The following is a 20,160-nucleotide window of genomic DNA, read 5'->3' on the forward strand; positions in this document are numbered from 1 at the left end:
GATTCATTGAGAATTTCTCAAGGATTGCTGCGCCCTTAACTTCTCTAACCAAGAAGAAGGAAAAGTTTATTTGGGGCCCTAAGCAGCAAGAATCCTTTGATATTTTAAAACAAAGGCTGAGCAACGCTCCTGTGTTGACACTACCGGAAGGTACCGAAGAGTTCGTAGTTTACTGCGACGCGTCACACACTGGCATGGGGTGTGTGCTCATGCAGAAAGGCAAGGTAATTGCCTATGCTTCAAGACAGTTGAAGGTGCACGAAAAGAATTACACCACCCACGACTTGGAGCTGGGTGCCGTTGTGTTCGCACTAAAACTGTGGAGGCATTATCTATACGGAATCAAGTTTGTGATCTATTCAGATCACAAAAGCCTTCAACATCTGTTCAATCAGAAGGAGCTAAACATGAGGCAACGTCGTTGGATGGAGACCTTGAATGATTATGATTGTGAGATCAGGTACCATCCCGGCAAGGCGAATGTAGTCGCTGATGCCCTGAGCCGGAAAGAAAGGATGAAACCCATCCGCATCAATGCCAAGAGCATTGAAGTCAAGAATAACTTGATTGAAAGAATATTAGCTGCACAACGAGAGGCTGTGTTAGAAGCTAATTATCCTAAGGAAAAGTTAGGAGTAACTGAGGAACAGTTAACTCTTAGCAAGGATGGAATTTTGAGATTGAATGGGCGAATATGGGTTCCAATGTATGGAGGACTACGAGATGTTATCCTCCAGGAAGCCCATAATTCCAAATATTCTGTCCATCCTGGAGCAGACAAAATGTATCAGGATTTAAAGGCAAATTATTGGTGGATAGGCTTGAAAAAGTCTGTAGCCGCCTATGTAGCCAAATGCTTAACTTGTGCGCAAGTCAAGGCTGAGCATCAAAAGCCATCTGGCTTGCTACAACAGCCTGAACTTCCTGAATGGAAATGGGAGTGCGTAACTATGGATTTTATCACCAAGTTACCAAAAACGAGCAAAGGAAACGACACAATATGGGTTATAGTCGATAGACTGACTAAGTCAGCTCATTTCTTACCCATCAAGGAGACTTATAGCTCCGACACATTGGCCGAGTTATATGTAGATAAGATTGTAGCCTTGCATGGTATACCTGTGTCTATTATCTCAGATCGAGATACTAGATACACGTCTCATTTCTGGAAAAGTTTCCAACAATCTTTGGGCACACGTTTGAACTTTAGTACGGCTTACCATCCTCAGACAGACGGCCAGAGTGAGCGTACTATTCAAACGTTAGAAGACATGCTGCGAGCATGTGCTATCGATTTAGGTGGTAGTTGGGATAAGAACCTACCCCTAATCGAATTCTCCTACAACAATAGCTACCATACCAGCATAAAGGCTGCGCCTTTCGAGGCATTATACGGTAGGAAGTGTAGATCGCCTGTTTGTTGGGCGGAAGTGGGAGAGGTCCAATTATCAGGACCAGAGATAGTTTTCGAGACAACGGACAAGATTGTCCAGATCCGGGAACGTCTCAAAGCTGCCCGTGATAGGCAGAAAAGTTACACTGATCCGAAGCGTAAAGATTTTCACTTCGAGGTAGGTGAAAAAGTGTTACTAAAAGTATCACCCTGGAAGGGGGTGATGCGTTTCGGTAATAAGGGTAAACTGAGCCCGCGATACATAGGACCTTTTGAGGTTATCGAACGTGTCGGGTCGGTTGCCTATAAATTGAACTTACCAGAAGAGCTCAATGGAATTCACAATGTGTTCCACATCTGCAATCTAAAAAAGTGCTTCGCTGATGAATCATTGGTGATCCCACACACAGATGTGCATATAGATGAGAGCTTGAAGTTTGTGGAGAAGCCTTTGTCGATTGAAGACCGACAGGTGAAAAAGCTCCGAAGAAAACATGTGCCGATAGTTAAGGTTAAATGGGATGCCCGGAGAGGTCCCGAATTCACGTGGGAAGTTGAATCCACGATGAAGGAGAAATATCCCTATTTGTTTGAGTAAATCTCGGGTCGAGATTTATTTTAAGGGGGTGAGGATGTAACACCTCGAAATTTTGTGTCCAATAATGTATTGACACGTGTCTTGAGTTGACACGTGGCATTTAATATTAAATAAAGGACTAAAATTGACAAACCTTGAAAGTATGTAAATGCGAGGGTTATAAATGTCAAACAAGGGTAAGTATACTGTATAGCAACCCTAAACGATGCTTGTACCTTAAACGAATAAATCATGGATCGTACGGAAGCGAAACGCGGAAGAAAGTGAGAGATTTCAAGCTACGGGGGTTAACTGTGTCAACATGTTTAATTATACCTCTTAGTGACCCTTTGACGTACCCGAGGCTTTGTAACAGTAAAATACGCTCACTAGAATGTACTATATAAATTCCGCGAAGTTCCGTTTTAAAACGAGAAAGATATGATCAAATTCGTACGAGAAGGGTTAAAAGCGTCAACAATGAAAGTCAAGGCTTTCCGAATAATTAACAAGATAACTGGGGACTTAACAATGCGGGTGAATAACACGAGGCCCTTAGTTGTAAATAATCAAGGGCCAAATCGCAAAGTTACCCCTTCAAACCCGAAAGGTCAGGTTATTAATTACCAAAGATTTCGTTATTAATTGCAAAGATTTCGCAATGATTATAAAAGATTTAGAAATCTTGAAAATTTAACCTAACGCGGGCCGCGTAAGAGATATGGTTAAGTTAACGCGGGCCGCGAGCCATCTGTTTATACGCGTCCTGATATTAGAACTCAGGCGACCCGCGACCAAGATACATGAAACCTTAACGCGGGCCGCGTGGGACACACAGATGCAGAATGTATGGGCAGATTCAATGATTTGGCTTCAAAACGAAATTGTGAACAATTAATGAAGCATGGGTGCCCCCTACTCGACCCATAGCACTCTAGGCCACCTGCCCATTATCCATACTCACTTGTAGGCTGAGTTGTAAGGATCTTAAAGCCATTCTTGTACTATAAATAGGCCTATGATATGCATAAGTTCATCACACTTCAAAACACATTCTCTTGATCACCTCTGGAGCTTCCAAGCTTTATTCTATCATCCTAAATCGTGCTCAAGCTTCTGTAAGTTGTTTAAAACGTTTGTGGTTTAGTTTTACTTAGTAATATAGCTAAAAATCAAACCGTCGTAACTACGGTTTGACTTCGAGATAAATCCTTAATGGCTCAGTAATATCTCGAATTGAAAGTAGTTATGTGTTGGTATTTATGTGGGCAATAAACCCCTAAAAGGGTTCCCCCCTGATCACCACTCTAACTATGTCAAATGTCGAGTCAAACGTGCACTTAAAAAGTCAACAGAAAGCCATTTTGCGATTTTGTACATAATCTGTAATGTATATGCTATGAAACCTGTTTTGATGATCATAAAACATGATAATAAGTATATAAACTCGTCTAAGCATGTTTGATCCGACCGTTTGCTATATTGACCCGGTTCGGAACCGAATGTCGCAAAAGTTTGACTTTTGCTTTGACTTCAGTTCTGACCCGTTTTAGTGCAATGTAGATATGCCTTAGGACTCTCTTAGGACCAGGTCACGTGATGGTATCACCCTCTGTGACCGGTTCGTTGTTTGTCCGAGTCTTTTACGCATTTCCGTTAATTACTTAAAAGTTGACCGTAACGCCCTTTTTAAAATAAAACGAGTATTTCGGACACGTGAAGGGACCATAACCTTGCTTACTAAATTATAAGCATGTCCCTAAAGTTTCACGCCAATCCGAGGTCTAGAATGGGAATTATGCTAAATAGTGCATTTATAAGAAACTTTTGTAATAAACGGCACAATTAGCATAACGCCTACCTAAACCAAGATTTCGTCACCAAAACTTTTACTCACTGTAGTAAAATAATATTTTGGGATTTTTAAAGATTTTTAATTAATTTTAACCTGCTCATAACCTGCGGTTATGGCTACGGTTCGGTAAATAACGAATATGCCCTTTTCGGCCAAAACTTGAGTTCTACAAGGTCTTTTGACCCGACTCCAGTTGCTACTGATTTTAATTAATAAATAAAGTATTTTACACTTATTAAACTGATCGGGAAACTCAGGTTTCCTGTAGAACTCAGAAAGCCCTTTTAAAGTCTATAAAATGACCGGAAAACCCCTACGGGGCGTATAATAAACTAAAACTCGTTACGGGCATTATGGAAGGTATCCTACTGATACCACAACCTCTTTAAAGTATATTGACTTAGGAAAACAGTGTAGGACTCCTACGGTTACCCGTTGCGCCTATTGTGCGCACGGTTCGACTTATGTAACTAGTTTACATAAATTAGCCGATACGGGTCAAACCATATCATTTTGACCCCAAGATTCAGAGTGTGAATATTAAACCCATATAAAACAAGTCTCCGAACTTGTTGGGTGAGAATCACATTCCATTCTCGGTTTTCGCCTTTCACGCGATTAAACCGTATCTATCCCTCGAAACTAACCGGTCTAGGCTACGGCTAATATAAAGACCCATTAGGATTCTAATAGGTTATTTTAAAACCTTTGTTCCAGAATAGGAGCCCCAGTAAAAGATATCTGTGATTTAACCGATTAAGGACAATACTTGCAAAGGTAAATACTTTTAACTTATTTTCCCTTATACGGGCTTGGGTTACGGTATATAAAATACCGCTTGATTGAGCATCAAATCTTCCATCGCTTAGGTGGTTAATTGAATAATTTGATCGGCTCATTTAAACAGTCTTGTTACTTAAAAGCCTTTGGGGGGTTAATGACCATGTCCCGGATATCCTTGGCATCATTCGAAGAAATGGCCACGACCTTGACAGTCGGGTGTAGGCGTACACCCGGTATTATGTCTATATTATTAAAAGATGTAGCCGATGGTTTACCCACCTCGGTTTTACGCAATGTGGCGTGTCTATTGATCTTTAACCCGGACTAGATCCGGGCTACTGAACGCAAAGAAGGAACATGTAATTCGTTCACAAGATTATAATTTTAAATAATTCTCCCAAGTTATAAAAGAGTTTGTGCCTCGTGCATTCAAATCAATTTTAAATAAACATTTTAAAAAAGTGTCGGTTGAATGTATTTACCAGTGTAACTGACGTATTTTCCCCAAAAAGATTAAGTGCAGGTACTACACGTAATCGGCTGGCAATAGCTCCTTAGCATCTTAAGAAGTCTCGCAAGCTTGATGTCTTATCTGTTGAACAACATTTTTATTTATTTTGATCCCTCCTGTGGATACTATTCAACTATATGTGATACAATCGATATTACAATAAATGGTTGGATAATATTTATCTTTATGCTTCCGCTGTGCATTTATATATTGTGGTTTGACTATATTGTTGCCAACTACGTCACGATAATCCCCCACCGGGCCCACCGGTGATACACGTGGAAATCGGGGTGTGACAAAATCTGGGTTTAGATAGGCGTTATGCTAATTGCGCTATTAAATTACTAAAGTTTCCGTAATTTGCGCTATTTAGCATAACTCCTATTCTGGACCTCGGATTGGCGTGAAATTTTAGGGACATGCTTAGACATCAGTAACTAAGGTTATGATTCTTTCACATGTCCGAAATTCTCGTTTTAAATCAAAAAGGGCGTTACGGTCAACTTTTAAGCATTTAACGGAAAGGTGTATAAGACTCGGACAAACAACGAACCGGTCACAGAGGGTTATACCATCATGTAACCTGGTCCTAAGAGAGTCCTAAGGCATATCTAAATCATACTTTAACGGGTCAGAACTGAAGTCAAAGCAAAAGTCAAAGCTTTTGCGACTTTCGGCTCCGAATCGGGTCAAAACAGTAAATGGTCGGATCAAACAAGCTTAGACTAGTTAATATACTTATTATCATGTTTTATGAGTGTTTAAACAGGTTACATATCATCTACATTACCGATTATGCAAGAAATCGCAAAATAGCATTCCTGTTGACTTTTTCTAAGCACGTTTGACTCGACATTTCGACTAGTTAGAGTGGGAATCAGAGGGTGCCCTTTTTGGGGTTTAAAGCCCACATGATTACCATCATATAACTATCTTTGATTCGACAAACCACTGGACCATTTGTGGTTTATCGCAAAGTCAATCGTTAATTACGACGGATTGACTTTTAAGCTAAACTAAGCAAAAACTAAGCCATAAAAGGGTAGGCATACTTACAAAAGCTTGATGCACGACTAAGGATGATAGAAGAGTGCTTTGGAGCTTCAGAAGTGAAGTAGAATGCAGGTTTGAGGTGTGTTTCAATTGTGCACAATGTAAGTCCTTTTATAGTGAAAAATTGGGCTTAGGATCATTACAACTCACCCTATAATGGATCATGGATGATCAGCAGGTGGCCCTGGGTGCTAGGGGTCATGTAGAGGGTGCCCATGCTTCAATTAATGCTCACAAGATCGTTCACAAGCTTAATCATTGAATCTGTCCAAAGTTTCTGCATCTGGGACTCGTACGCGGCCCGCATTAGAGATCAGGCCATGTGTACGCGGGCCGCCTGAATCTTCATGTCAGTAAACGAATCAACAGGTGGCTCGCGGCCCGCATTGGCTTGCCGGTTTCACCCACGCGGCCCGCCTGAGGGTTGATTTCAAAGATTTTCAAATCTTTTGTAATGATTAACCTGACATTTCGGTTTCGAAGGGGTAACTTTGCGATTTGGCCCTCGATTATTTACAATTAAGGGCCTCGTGACTTTTACCCGGATTGTTAAGTCTTCGGTTAGTTTAATTACTATCCGAAAAGCCTTAACTTTTATTGTTGACGCTTTTAACCCTCGCATACGAATTTGATCATAACTTTCTCGTTTTAAAACGGAACTTCACGAAATTCATATAGTATATTCTAGTGAGCGTATTTTACTGTTACAAAGCCTCAGGTTCGTCAAAGGGTCACTCAGAGGTATAAATTAAACATGTTGACACAATTAACCCTGTAGCTTGTAATCTCTCACTTTCTCCCGCGTTTCGCTCCGTACGATCCATGATTTATTCGTTTGAAGGTACGAGCATCATTTAGGGTTACTATACAGTATATTTACCCTTCGTTGACATTTATAACCCTCGAATTTACATACTTTCAAGGTTTGTCAATTTTAGTCCCTTATTTAGTATTTAATGCCACGTGTAAACTCATGACACGTGTCAACACATTATTGGACACAAAATTTCGAGGTGTTACATTATCTGGAAACCATAGCTTCACATCAGCCTACTCAGAGATGAAGACACGAATCTTTATCACCTTGGGGGATAAACTGAACAAAATTTGAAGCCACAATTGCAAACTTTGAATACATGTCTACTGTGAATCGAAGGGACGGATGGTAATTTTTGAAGTTGTATACCAGGTGAGAGAGAAGGAGATATATAAGTTTAATCTATTTATTACATGTTGATTTAATAAGATATAATAGTAATTTATCGAGGAGATTAGCTATTCTAAGATCTGAAATTAGTGATGTCATAACATTAAGAGAGAGAAAGGTAAAGAGAGGAAGAAGATGATCAGGGGATGGGTACATCTTTCTTTATTCTTTTATTGATTTTAATTGTCAAGGGGTAAAATAGACATTTTATATGAACTTAACTGAAAATTTTAACAAGGTTAGCTACTAAGGACCATCCAGGTTACGAAAATGCAAACATCAGGCCACTCATGAAACATTTGTCAAACCATCGGGATCAACTATGTAATTATTGAACCACTGGGACCAAGTCTGCAATATTTGCAAACCACAGGAACCAACCATGCATTTAACTCCTACAATTAATCTTGAATACTTTAAAATAGGGTTGTAATTGAATCGAACGAACACGAACAAGGAGTTGTTCGTATTCGTTCATTAGGGAAATAAATGTGTTCATGCACGGTTAATGAACACTTGCCGAACGAAATTTTATGTTTGTGTTCGTTTATTAAGGAAATGAACGTGTTCACCGAACAGTTCATGAGCATAAACGAACACAAATTATAATTGACGAAAGCGACAGACGTTAGAGGTGGATGGCGGAGGAATCAACGCTTGAAATTGAAGCTATAATAGTGAAACGAAGGTCGACAGTGATTATCAATGTGAATATTGAGTAAGATATGGAAACGGTGCATAAACCCGAGGGAAATAGGGTTTCCTATTTTAATATTTAAGATAATAATTATACATACTATTAAAAGGCTATGTCGGTGATTGCCTTTTCCTACCAACATTTGATTTTTCTTTATTTTACTTTTTTTTTTCTTAATTTACGTTTTCAGCCTTTATGCTTTGTGTGTTGTTTCTTAAATACTATCTTCTTTTGCAATTTACAGTTTTCATCTACTTTTTAACTTTACGTTTCATCTTTCAAACTTTGTCATCACCAACCCTCTACTTTGGTTTTCCACCATTACCCCTTAGCTCTTACACAGTTACGCCACCAACCCTCTTCTTTTATATTTCCACCAACACCCCTCATCTTTTACACATTTTCGCCACCACCCCTATACTTTTACACTGTCTTTTTTAGACTTTGTTTTTTTACCTCTTGCACTATTACTCCATTTTTACACCCGCCCAACTTTAAAAAAATTGCAATTGTAACCCCTAGACTACAACTTCTACTTTTCCAAATGCCAATGCATTATGTTTTACGAAATGTTTTAGGCATTGTGTTTTACACTTTATGTCTACCTTTGTGTTTTACACATTTTTTTGTAATTGTCTTTCACGCACTGCGTTTTACGAATCGTGTTTTGTCTTACGTTTCCACCTGTCGCGCGCCACCGCAACGCGCGGCGGGCAAAATACTAGTATATAATAAAAGTTAAAGAATATAAAAAATTTAGATGAAATAAATAAAGTACAAGAACTCATGAACAACATAAACAAGTGAACATGAATGAACGTTCACGAACACGTTACCGAACATTCACGAACACGTTCACAAACACGTTACCGAATGTTCGCGGACATAGTTGAAAGAATGAGACCTCTGTTCATGTTTGTTCTTTAATTAATCGAACGAACATTATTAACTTCCTTTACCGGCTCCTTCAATCCCACATAATTATTAACTTCCATTAAATCTCAAAACGAAAAAAACAAAAGTAGTGTTTGGTATGAAGTAATAGAAAGTTGAATGGATTGGATCATTCAAATGGAATAGTTTTGGCACTCGACACCACATAAATATGACATCCCGTATGCTCCACATTAAGGTTCCATTCAAACTTAAAAAGGGTGTAATGGTTTTTTCGGTTCAGAATTATTGCAACTCAAATAATCCGAATATACACAACAAATAGTTAATACTTTTATATCCATACAAATTTGTTATCTGCGGGGGGTTTAATTAGTGTATACAATCGCCAATGATCCACAGACCAATTGGTTTGGGGAGATGGGAAGGTTTACCTATTTATGTGGGGTTCCTGTCTGAGAGGTCTCAAGGTCGAATCTTACAGTCGCGAACTATGCCACCGGTTCAAACTAGCAATAATATGCAAACTACGAAATTCCTACTCGTAAACTGGGTGATCAAAGGCCTAACCAGATGATCTAGCCGTCCAAAAAAACGAGTGAATACAATCGCTTGAGACTATAAACATAAAATTTACTCTAAAAAGAAACATGTATAAAATCTATAAACATAAAATTTACCGAAAAAGAAACATGTCTAAAATCCAAGTTTTTTTTTTTTTTTGACAGGTATGTCTAAAATATAAGTAATAATATTAATCACACATTTCCCGTCTCTACTAGTTCACACCAGCAACGTTCTACTTTTTTTTTTTTTTAACAGAAAGGGGAATTTCATTCAACCAAAAAGCTAGCCAGTAGCTAGCAAAACAAAACGTACAGACCCTATATCATCTATCCCATAATCATATTTGGGCCCATAATACACCATTCCTCATAACCAATACATTCTAATTTTGCTCTGTTCTTGAGCCATAAATAAGTGCTTTCCATAACATCCTCCAGAATTCTGCAGTTTGTTGAGAAGGTACCTCGAAACACTTTTTCGTTTCTGTACAGCCAAATTTTCCACAATGCAGCCACCGCGACACACTTTGCGGCCATTTTCCTTTTCTTTGTTAGTGCTGCGTTTTCTATCAGAAGTAATAAGTCCCTTACCGATCCAGTCGAACACAATCCATCCATTCGCATCCAAGTACCAATCAACCACCAAAGAGCTCTCGTTGTAGCACAGGATACTAGTAGGTGGTCCACCGTTTCCTCCATCTGTCCGCAATTTGGGCAGAGTACGTTGCCCACCTGCACTCCTCTTTTGCTAAGTTCGACCCGTGTGGGGATCCTGCCTTGGACACTTCTCCACGCCAACAAGTTGGCCTTTGGGATTGCCCAGTTGCACCACTTAATTCCGTCCAGATTGGTGATTTGAGGACCGAGCGCGTTGAGATCTGCTTTAACTGCTTTGACTGTGAAGGCTTCGACTAAGTTCGTCATCCAGCCCCAAACATCTTTACCACCTGTTATATGGAAACTCCCCAGTCGCTCCATCATAGAATTAAATTCTGCCCGGCACTGTGCGTTTTCCGGGACAGCGATCCACTTGCAATCCCACTCCACCCCTTCGGTTGTCGATTTATAATTTTCTTTAACGAACGCCCTTTTGTTTTCAGCCAACTTGTATAGACTAGGATACGAATCCTTCATTCTGCAATTTGAAAACCAAACGTCTTCCCAGAATCTAACCTTTTCGCCACCACCCATCTTACACACCAATTTTTTTGTAAACGTCGATGCCTTTCTTTTCAAAATCCTTATGTATTGCTGCTATGTTTTTCCATATTCCCGGTTGGTTTTTGTTTACTGGAATCAGCTCTTCTTTCCAGTTCCTGCCATGTAACGCTAAAATGACCTTGGCCCACAGATGCTCGTTATCGTCCCTAAGCCTCCACCACCATTTGAGAAGTAGTGCCATGTTTGCTTCTTTTATGCTTCCAAGCCCCAACCCACCCCTCTTTTTTGCCGTAATCAACCTCTCCCAGCCAACCCATCTTATTTTGCCGTTGGATTGCCCGCATCCCCATATGAACTTGCGTCTTATCCCTTCCAGAGTATTTACTACTTTCATTGGAGCCTTGTAGAGAGATAAATAGTATGTCGGCAGGTTACCAAGTACCGCTTTCGCTAGAATAACCCGACCCGCAAAGGACATGAATCTGCCTTTCCATCTTGATAATACCCCGTTGAACCGGTCCACCACCGGTTTCCAGCTAGCAACCCTATTCATATTGCCTCCCACAACCATCCCTAGATAATTGAAAGGTATAACACCATGGCTGCACCCGAGGGTCGTGGTCACCACCGACATCTGAGAATCGTCCAACCCCACACCGTATACCTTACTTTTAGACTGGCTAACTTTGAGACCAGAAGCAAGAAAAAAACAACGCAAAATTCTTGCAAGGTTCTTAGCTTGTTCACTGTTACCGTTGCCCACAAACACCACATCATCCGCGTAAAATAAGTGGGACACCGTGGGTCCCCCATTCGGGAGTTTAATGCCGCTAAACAGCCCCGACTCTGTCGCACGCTCCATAATTAAATTGAGAGATTCCAGTGCCAAGATAAAAAGGAATGGAGACAGCGGGTCTCCTTGTCTAAGACCCCTTTCGAATGCAAAACCAGACGAAGGGGAACCGTTGACTAAGACCATCGCTGAACCCGCATAGAGAATGCCCATTATCCAACACCTCCATTTGGCCGGAAAGCCCATGTGCATAAGGACTGTAACTAAAAACTTCCAATTTAGGCAATCGTACGCCTTTTCAAAATCGACCTTAAAGAGGGAAATAATGTTCTTCGATCTCTTGGCCCACGAGCAAAGTTCATTTAAAATCAAGGGGCTGTCAATAATATTCCTTCCGCTAATGAAGGCAGATTGTGTGGGGGAAACCAATCCGTCGATCACGGTTACCAGCCTGTTAACTAGAACTTTAGATACCACCTTATGAACTAGCCCAATCAATGAAATAGGCCGGAAGTCGTTGGGTATTTTAGGGTCGTTTGATTTGGGGATTAAAGCGATAAAAGATGCACCACTTGCCTTACATAGAGAACCATGGGTATGAAATTCGGTGACAACGTCAAAAAACGGGGACTCGAAAGAAGACCAAAACTTTCTAACAAGGGCGAATGACATCCCATCCGGACCCGGTGCTTTGTCGCCACCGCAGTCCCAAACAGCTGCTTTTAACTCTTCTTTTGTGAACGGCGCTATAAGGAAGCTTTGCTGGATCGGCGATAACTTTTTGAACCCTACATCCGATATTCTCGGCCTCGACTGCATTGGTTCCTTGAATCTTGATTTAAAGAACTCCCCGAGTTAGGTAGCAACGTTCTACTACCTAACTCCTCCTCCCCACCAAATCTCGTAAACACCAGTTAAATAGTATTAAATACTAAACTAAACAAACCCCAACTAGAGCCTAGAACTGAAGTGGTAGGTAGGTATCGTTTCCATTCCAGTGGTCACCGTTGACTTATTCAATATTCCACCTGTGGCCGGAAAAGATGAAGGAATACGCCGGCATGGTGGCAACACAGGTTGCACAAGTGTTACTGATGATAGTCAGCAAGGAAGCCATTGCAGATGGGATGACCAGCTACTCCTTCATCTTTTACTCCAACGCCATTGCTTCACTTATTCTTCTTCCTTTTTCTCATCTATTCCACAGGTAATTATTAATTATCTTCTTCTTCTTTCAGTTGATCTCTCAGGCAGCATTTGTTGTGGTTTATTTATTTGCTTGGATTTTGATTTTTTTTTTTTTTTTTTTTTTTTTTTTTTTTTGCAGATCGTCAAACAGTCCTCCACTTAGCTTTAACATCGTTGTTGGATTTTTGATTGTTGGCCTTCTTGGGTATGTAATTATAAACTTCTTCTCCTTCCTTGTTTGTTTTAGAATAGTTTTTTTTTTCCTTAGAAAAATTACATGATAATGGCGCCGCTACCTCTTTTTGAATAGCAAATCCAATTCTACCGAAAATAAAACTTTGGTTCCTTGGCGTGGAGAAATTGATGTGCACGACACACAATCACTTACCTATTTAGCTAGCAGTAAATCAAGTCTTTCATCAATTACAAATCACAATCACTTACTAACAGTTCCGTGTTTCTGAGATTTTGAATGCCTTGTGCGACCAGTAAACATGGCTGGAGGCACTGGCGGAACCAAAACTTCTTTGTCAGGGGGTCATCATAATCATAAGACTCTCTTTTCTACCGGCTACAACTAGAGAGTCTAAAACATGTTTTTTCCTAGAAAAATCTCAGATTGTACATATAAAAATCTTACAAATATCTATGTCCGGGGGGTCAGCAGACCCTCTTGACCCCCTCAGGTTCCACCCCTGGCTGGAGGAGGAGTGAGCAAGAAAAAAAAAAGTGGAGATCAACATAAGGGCCGTCCCTTGGAATCCCTCATAGGCCTGAAAGGGCTGGGCAAGTCGAAAAAATTTGGCCCCTAAAAATATAGTTGCGCCCGTTGACTCTGTACTTCGCGAAATCGCTAAGTTTAGAGTTCGGCCCGCTTCAAGCTTTCAATCGCACCCCTTATCTTTTTTCAATCGTTAGTTCATCAGCCCAACCCTTTCGTGCCGCTTCAGACCTTTAATCGACAGTATTTCATTTGATTGGGTTTAAAAGTGTAATTTAAAACAATAATGGGTTTAGTTGGGTAAATAGGTTTAATTATTTAGTGGGCCTAAACTAAATCAAAAGTTATCTGGTTTAACAAACAAATTGGGCTTTTAAAATGAATTATTGTCTTTTATCTAAATAAAGTTGTATATAATTTTTATTTTTGTTTTAAGTTTTGGGCCAAGGGCGGTCACCCACTTTGGCCCTCCCCTGGGTCGGCCATGATAAACATGGGCCAGAGAAGTGAGCAAAAAAAGTGGAGATCTAAGTCTTAAGCTCAAAACCTCATCTATGGCATTGAGAGGGTTTTACAAGCCCTTCTATCTGTAAAACGAGAAAAAAAAAATTGGGCCCCTTAAAACTTTGGGCCATGTGCGGTCGCACGCCTTGCACACACTATTGGGCCGGCCCTGCTTACGAAACACCTTGGGATTGATCTTCATTTTATCCGATACATGGTCTTATTTCAGTTTCTCACTGTTTATTATGTCATCTACTCGGTTTGACATAGAGTCCAAGCTTTCACATTGCTACTCTTTATGTGGCGTATTAGAGCATACATATATAGGAGGCCATGTACTGTATTTGTTCATTCTAGTGAGTAACTGAGTATACTGTCTTTAGCTTACATCGCCGGTAGTATCTAACTGACTATTTCTTGAAGTTTCTTTGCTCAGATGTGTGGTTATACCGGTGTCTCATACTCCTCTGCTACACTTGGAACGACACTGCTGAATCTCATCCCAGGTTTTACATTCATACTCGCCGCCTTATTCAGGTAAAAGAAACTATGGGAAAATCACCAAAATCTATTAACATTGCTGCTATCTTGTAAACATCAAGTCTCATTCGATTTAGCTTGCTGGTTTTAGGATGGAAGTAATCAACATTAAACACTTAACGACACAGGCGAAATTCATCGGTACTGTAGTGTCAATTGCAGGGGCTATCATCATGACTCTTTACCAAGGCCCCCCAATCATATCTTCACAGTTAAAATCAAACATCTCAAACAATCTTCTCGGGCCATCATCAAACTGGGTGCTCGGAGGAATCCTGTTAATAATCGATGCCATTTTTGCTTCTATGTATATGATATCACAGGTAAAATTGTACACCAGTAGTTGATCAATGATGACCATCTATGCATCGTTACCATGTTGTTGCTAACTACGTGTTTGTTGATGTTTTCAGGCGATTGTCCTTAAGAAATACCCTGCTGTAATCACTCTAATGTTCTCGTACTGTCTTATCTGCACTGTTTTATCCGGTGCAGTTTCTTTAATTGTCGAAACTGACCTAAGTAGCTTCAGTTTACAGCCTTATTCGAGACTGTTTTCCGTCCTTTTCTCGGTGAGGAGACATGCTCAATGCCAAGGTTAATCTTAATCCTTTCGTGGTATAACATCTTTATATTTTTCATGTAGGGGATATTCGGGTATGCTTTTCTCGTTACAGTTCAATCATGGTGTGTGCGAAAGAGGGGCCCGCTTTTTGTAGCTATGTTTCATCCGGTTGGAATTGTGATCGCTAATTTGATCGGTGTCATCTTTTTAGGCGACGGTTTCTATCTTGGAAGGTGAAGATGCTTTTCATACCTTTAATGTTTTACGTTCATGTATCTAGTTTGTCACATTACATTACACATTCGTAATTTATAACACTTTAATTAATCTTTGCAGTTTGTTGGGATCAATTATTGTTGTCATCGGATTTTATACCGTGATGTGGGGAAAAGCCCAAGAACAAAAGATATTGGACCCGAGTGTGAGCTCAAAGTTGGACGATGAAACCGCCCCTCTCTTGCAAGATGCACCATAGACCGAAGGTCAACTCGTGCATGACGGGTCAATGTCAAATGTAATTTCAAATCCAAGATTCTATACTTTCTGTATTTTTAGAAACTGGGACTAAATTTTAGATTATTAATTGATTAATATTGTTCATAAACATACGTCAACTTAGGTAAATGCAAAGACTATGCAGTATACTCTGCATTTTATTTAAAGCAAACATTAAAGCTTGTAGTTTATGCTTTAAGGAGATACTCATCAATCTCCTTAAAGTTCTTGGCAGCAAAGTCTCTGATCATGTCGGGATTCGGAACCTCCTCACTCGCTTTCTCAAACTCACAAACCCATTTCACAAGGCTTGCTTCACCCTCAGGAATCACCTCAAGAGTAGCCTTGAAACTCTTGTAGTATTGCATCATGTCCCCATCAATCACACTATATGACACTTTCTTTTTTGCCGCATCAAGTTCATCAATCTTCTCTTTCGACGATTTCACAATCGGCGATCCTGTTTCATAACCAAACAACTTGTTAATTCTATAGTTTTTTTTCCCGTTCCGGGTTGTGTTTTATACGTTTATTTTATTCGATCAAAATGTATTATTATTATTATTATTATTATTATTATTATTATTATTATTATTATTATTATTATTATTATTATTATTATTATACCTTCGGCGAAGTAAACCATGCGGACGGATCCAACGCTGCGGCCATCGCCTTCAAGAAGTTCGACGGTTTTGTAGAGATCAGAGCAGACTTTAGGGAAGATGTTGGCAGAGTCCATGATGGCATTCCAGAACTGATCTGCATTGGATTTCACCTTCACTTCAACATCAAGCTTTCCTGTGGTTGCCATGTAGCAGATTGGTCAAAGTTAAAAGTCAAAGAGGGTGGAAAGTTTTGAATGTGAAGGTGGTTAAAAGGTTTATAGAAAGTATGGAAATACACATGATATGGACTTGCTTATATAGTGACAATGTGTTAAATGCAAGGGTTAATGTTTTGGGAGGGGGTAGTTGGTAAGTAATTGCACTAACTTGGAGGTCATTTATGGGCATTAAATAGTCAAATATCCTGTTTATACCATTGCCTATCGGTAGGGATTTAATGATCCAAGGTTTTTTTTTTTTTTTTTTTTTTTGAATGGGGGTTGTGTTATTCTTTTTTTAAGGGCCAACGAATTATTCAAATTGACTACCGGTGAAATTCACCACATCAGGGTTGTGTTATTCAAAAAAACAAAACTTAAGCAAGATGCTCAAGTTCACAAAGATACAAAGTGCAGAAAAGTAAACATAGGACACTCACCTATTATGAATACAGTGTTGGGGAATTTCAGAAAACCGGATGATCAGAGAGGCGTGTAATCACTCTCAGATCAAATTATTTCGGTGGTTCACTCGAATAATTCAATCAGATACAACTCTGATTTTGATAAATGAACAGTGTATGTGTTTGTGTGTCTACGAATTTTTTTTGAACCAGGAAGAAGATGTGATCAAACTGTCTACGAATTTTGTTTTTTTGGGGTTGTAACTGCCTAATGGCAGTTACCTCTATTTTTCAGACAAAACTGCCAAAAACTGCCATTGTTTTTTACATTTCGAAAATGTGACAATTTCCAGAAAATAAAATTTTCTGATACAGTTTCATTAAGGCAATTTAATGAAAATAAAATTTTTCCAAGCTGACCTGGCAGCTCGACCCCAGCCAGGGGCAGACTGCCCCTTAGACCCCGCCAGGAGTTGCCGCCCCTTGGACCTTGCTCCTAGGGGCGCTGCCCCCTTGGAACCCCCGTAGAGTACGGGCTCCGCCCGTACACTTCGAATTATAATAACTCAAACAAGCGTGCACTCCCGCACCTCCTAACTTGCTTGATGTGTATTATTATTCGCTTTGATCACCAAGTCAATCCATGATTACACTAAAATATCTAACAATCCTCCCCCATTTTAACGTAATCCTTGATTAACTTAAACAAATTCACAACAATCAAACTTATGCATAAATGAAATATCGCGACGATTGAATTTCACATTGGTATATTACACATTCCAAATATTCGAATATAGGGTTATCGCTAAGGATTGAACCCTTTCTATTTAGTGAATACATGAAGATAATATACACACAAGTTTACATACTCTAATGTTCTTTCTTGACACTATTTTTACTAGCCTGTGTCCCATACTTCAACGAACATATCAAAGCCAAGTCCTAGCTTCTTGAAGCGGCTAAACTTCATGCTCATATAGGTAGCTCTTTATTCTTGCACCTGCATATGTAATTTTTCAAAGAACTGTTAAGAAGAAAACCTTCAACCTCCTTTAACTTGCAGGTCTGAACACATACCTTGGGATGATGCTACTAATGTGTTCCAATTTCTAGATGTTAAGCTTTCCACATTAAATTCAGCACCTAACGTCATATTAGGTGAGAATTGGGTATCTTAACACGAGAAATCTCAGGTGGACTTTAATCCCATCCCTACAGCCGCCTTGTGCACAAGATCTCTACATAACTCTTTGGTTAAATGGTCGGCTAAATTCTGTTGAGTTCTCACAAACTCCACCGATATCACCCCATGCATGATGAGCTCACGAATCATGTTGTGTTTAACACCTAAGCATCTAGACTTCCCATTATACACTTGGCTATAGGCCTTAGCCAAGGTAGCAGCACTATCACATCTAATGGATATTGGTGATATAGGTTTAGGCCACAATGGAATCTCATAAATCAAGTTTCTTAGCCACTCAACTTCTTTGCCAGCTGCAGCTAATGCTACAAACTCAGACTCCATTGTCGAATCAGTTATGCAAGTCTGTTTCTTAGATGCCCAAGATATGGCACCTCCTCCAAGCAGAAAAGTCCATCCACTTGTGGAAGAATGATCTTCCTTGTTGTTAATCCAGCTTGCATCCGAATAACCTTCTAAAACCGAAGGAAATCCAGTATAAGTCAAACCATATTTCATGGTTCCTTTCAAGTACCTAAATACTCGATTCATTGCTTGCCAATGACTGGCACCTGGATTGCTAGTATACCTATTAAGCTTTCCAACAGCATAAGCTATATCCGGTCTAGTGCTAATCATGGCGTACATGAGAGATCCAATGGCCCTTGAATATTCAAGTTGGCTTACAGCTACACCTTCATTAGGTGAGAGCTTAAAAGCAGGATCCATTGGAGTGCTAACCGGAGAACTATCATGAAAATTAAACTTTTTCAATATCTTCTCACTATAATGAGATTGAGAGATAGATATGCCATTGTTCTCCCGTTTGATCCTTATACCAAGGATCACTTCCGCCTCCCCCATATCTTTCATGTCAAAACAAGATGACAAAAATTTCTTTGTTTTATCAACTTGATCCTGGTCAGTACCGAAGATCAACATGTCATCTACATATAGACAAATTATGACTCCTTTCCTAGAATCATAAAATTTGCTATATACACACTTGTCTGCTTGGTTTAATACAAAACCATTAGACAAAACTACATCATCAAACTTTTGATGCCACTGTTTTGGTGCTTGCTTTAAGCCATATAATGACTTAACTAGCTTACACACTTTATGCTCATTGCCAGACATAACAAAACCCTCTGGTTGTTTCATATATATCTCCTCATCCAAATCACCATTCAGGAAAGCGGTTTTCACATCCATTTGGTGAATTACAAGATTGTGTATTGCAGCTAAGGCAACCAACAATGTAATAGTGGATATTCTTGCTACATGAGAATATGTATCAAAGTAGTCAATTCCTTCCTTTTGTCTAAAGCCTTGGATAACAAATCGGGCTTTAAACTTATCAATTGAACCATCTACTTTCATCTTCTTCTTGAAGATTTATTTACAACCAAGTGGTTTACACCCAGGGGGTAGATCATACAGTTTCCAACTGTTATTCTGCATAATAGAGTCCATCTCATCATTTATAGCTTCTTTCCAGAAAGCTACGTCCCGAGATGCCATGGCTTCACTATAGGTTTTAGGATCTTCCTCAATATTAAAGTATTGATATTGAATTTTAATTTCATCTCTAGATCCTTCAACCAAATATAGCTGAAAATCATCATAAATGATTTAGCTTTTCTTGCTTTACCACTCCTCCTAGGTTCCGGAGGAGTATCAATCACTTGATCACCCACGTGAGAGTTACTAGAGCTTGAAACCATGTCTCTAGGCCTAGGTATTGAAGAGAATCTATTCTCATTATACTCTGCAGTTCTTGCCTCAATTACCGTATGCACTGACAGGTATTGAAGAGAATCTATAACATAGAACCTGTGAGTAAATGAATGCTCCGCATACCCAATGAAAATGCAGTCTATACCTCTTTCCCTTATGTTCCTTATCTTAGGATCAGTGAGCCTCACCACGGCTCTACAACCCCAAACTCTCAGCTTATGCAGCTCAGGTAGTTTTTTTATACCAAAGCTCAAAAGGGGTGGTCTTGTTCCTTTTATTTGGAACCCTATTTAGCAAATAGCAGGCTGTCAACATAGCATCACCCCAAAAGCCCTCACTTAGGCCCGAATAGGACAACATGGTATTGACCATTTCCTTTAGAGTCCTATTTTTCCTTTCCGCCACACCATTTTGTTTCGGTGTGTAAGGAGCTGTGGTATGGTGTATTATTCCAGTAGATTGGAAATACACCAGATCAAAATACTCACCACATCTGTCCGT

General features: G+C 39.6%; 3 protein-coding genes across 3 annotated transcripts; 1 reads left to right on the plus strand and 2 right to left on the minus strand.

The window, feature by feature from the left end:
- Positions 1-9,863: 9,863 nt before the first annotated feature.
- LOC110888926 lies at positions 9,864-10,727 on the minus strand. Its single transcript, XM_022136422.1, has one exon. The coding sequence runs from the start codon at positions 10,725-10,727 to the stop codon at positions 9,864-9,866; it is 864 nt and encodes a 287-aa protein (XP_021992114.1).
- Positions 10,728-12,385: 1,658 nt separating this feature from the next.
- LOC110891335 (WAT1-related protein At5g40230) lies at positions 12,386-15,614 on the plus strand. The gene is made up of 7 exons (XM_022139022.2): positions 12,386-12,697; positions 12,818-12,883; positions 14,327-14,440; positions 14,535-14,766; positions 14,857-15,015; positions 15,090-15,241; positions 15,345-15,614. The coding sequence occupies exons 1-7, from the start codon at positions 12,534-12,536 to the stop codon at positions 15,481-15,483; spliced, it is 1,026 nt and encodes a 341-aa protein (XP_021994714.1). The 5' UTR covers positions 12,386-12,533; the 3' UTR covers positions 15,484-15,614.
- On the minus strand, positions 15,568-16,408 carry LOC110891336 (MLP-like protein 423). The gene is made up of 2 exons (XM_022139023.2): positions 16,131-16,408; positions 15,568-15,963 (listed from the first exon to the last, which is right to left on the minus strand). The coding sequence occupies exons 1-2, from the start codon at positions 16,315-16,317 to the stop codon at positions 15,692-15,694; spliced, it is 459 nt and encodes a 152-aa protein (XP_021994715.1). The 5' UTR covers positions 16,318-16,408; the 3' UTR covers positions 15,568-15,691.
- Between the last annotated feature and the right edge of the window lie 3,752 nt (positions 16,409-20,160).

This window comes from Helianthus annuus, chromosome 17 (assembly GCF_002127325.2).
Source record: "Helianthus annuus cultivar XRQ/B chromosome 17, HanXRQr2.0-SUNRISE, whole genome shotgun sequence".
NCBI classification, from domain to species: domain Eukaryota; kingdom Viridiplantae; phylum Streptophyta; class Magnoliopsida; order Asterales; family Asteraceae; genus Helianthus; species Helianthus annuus.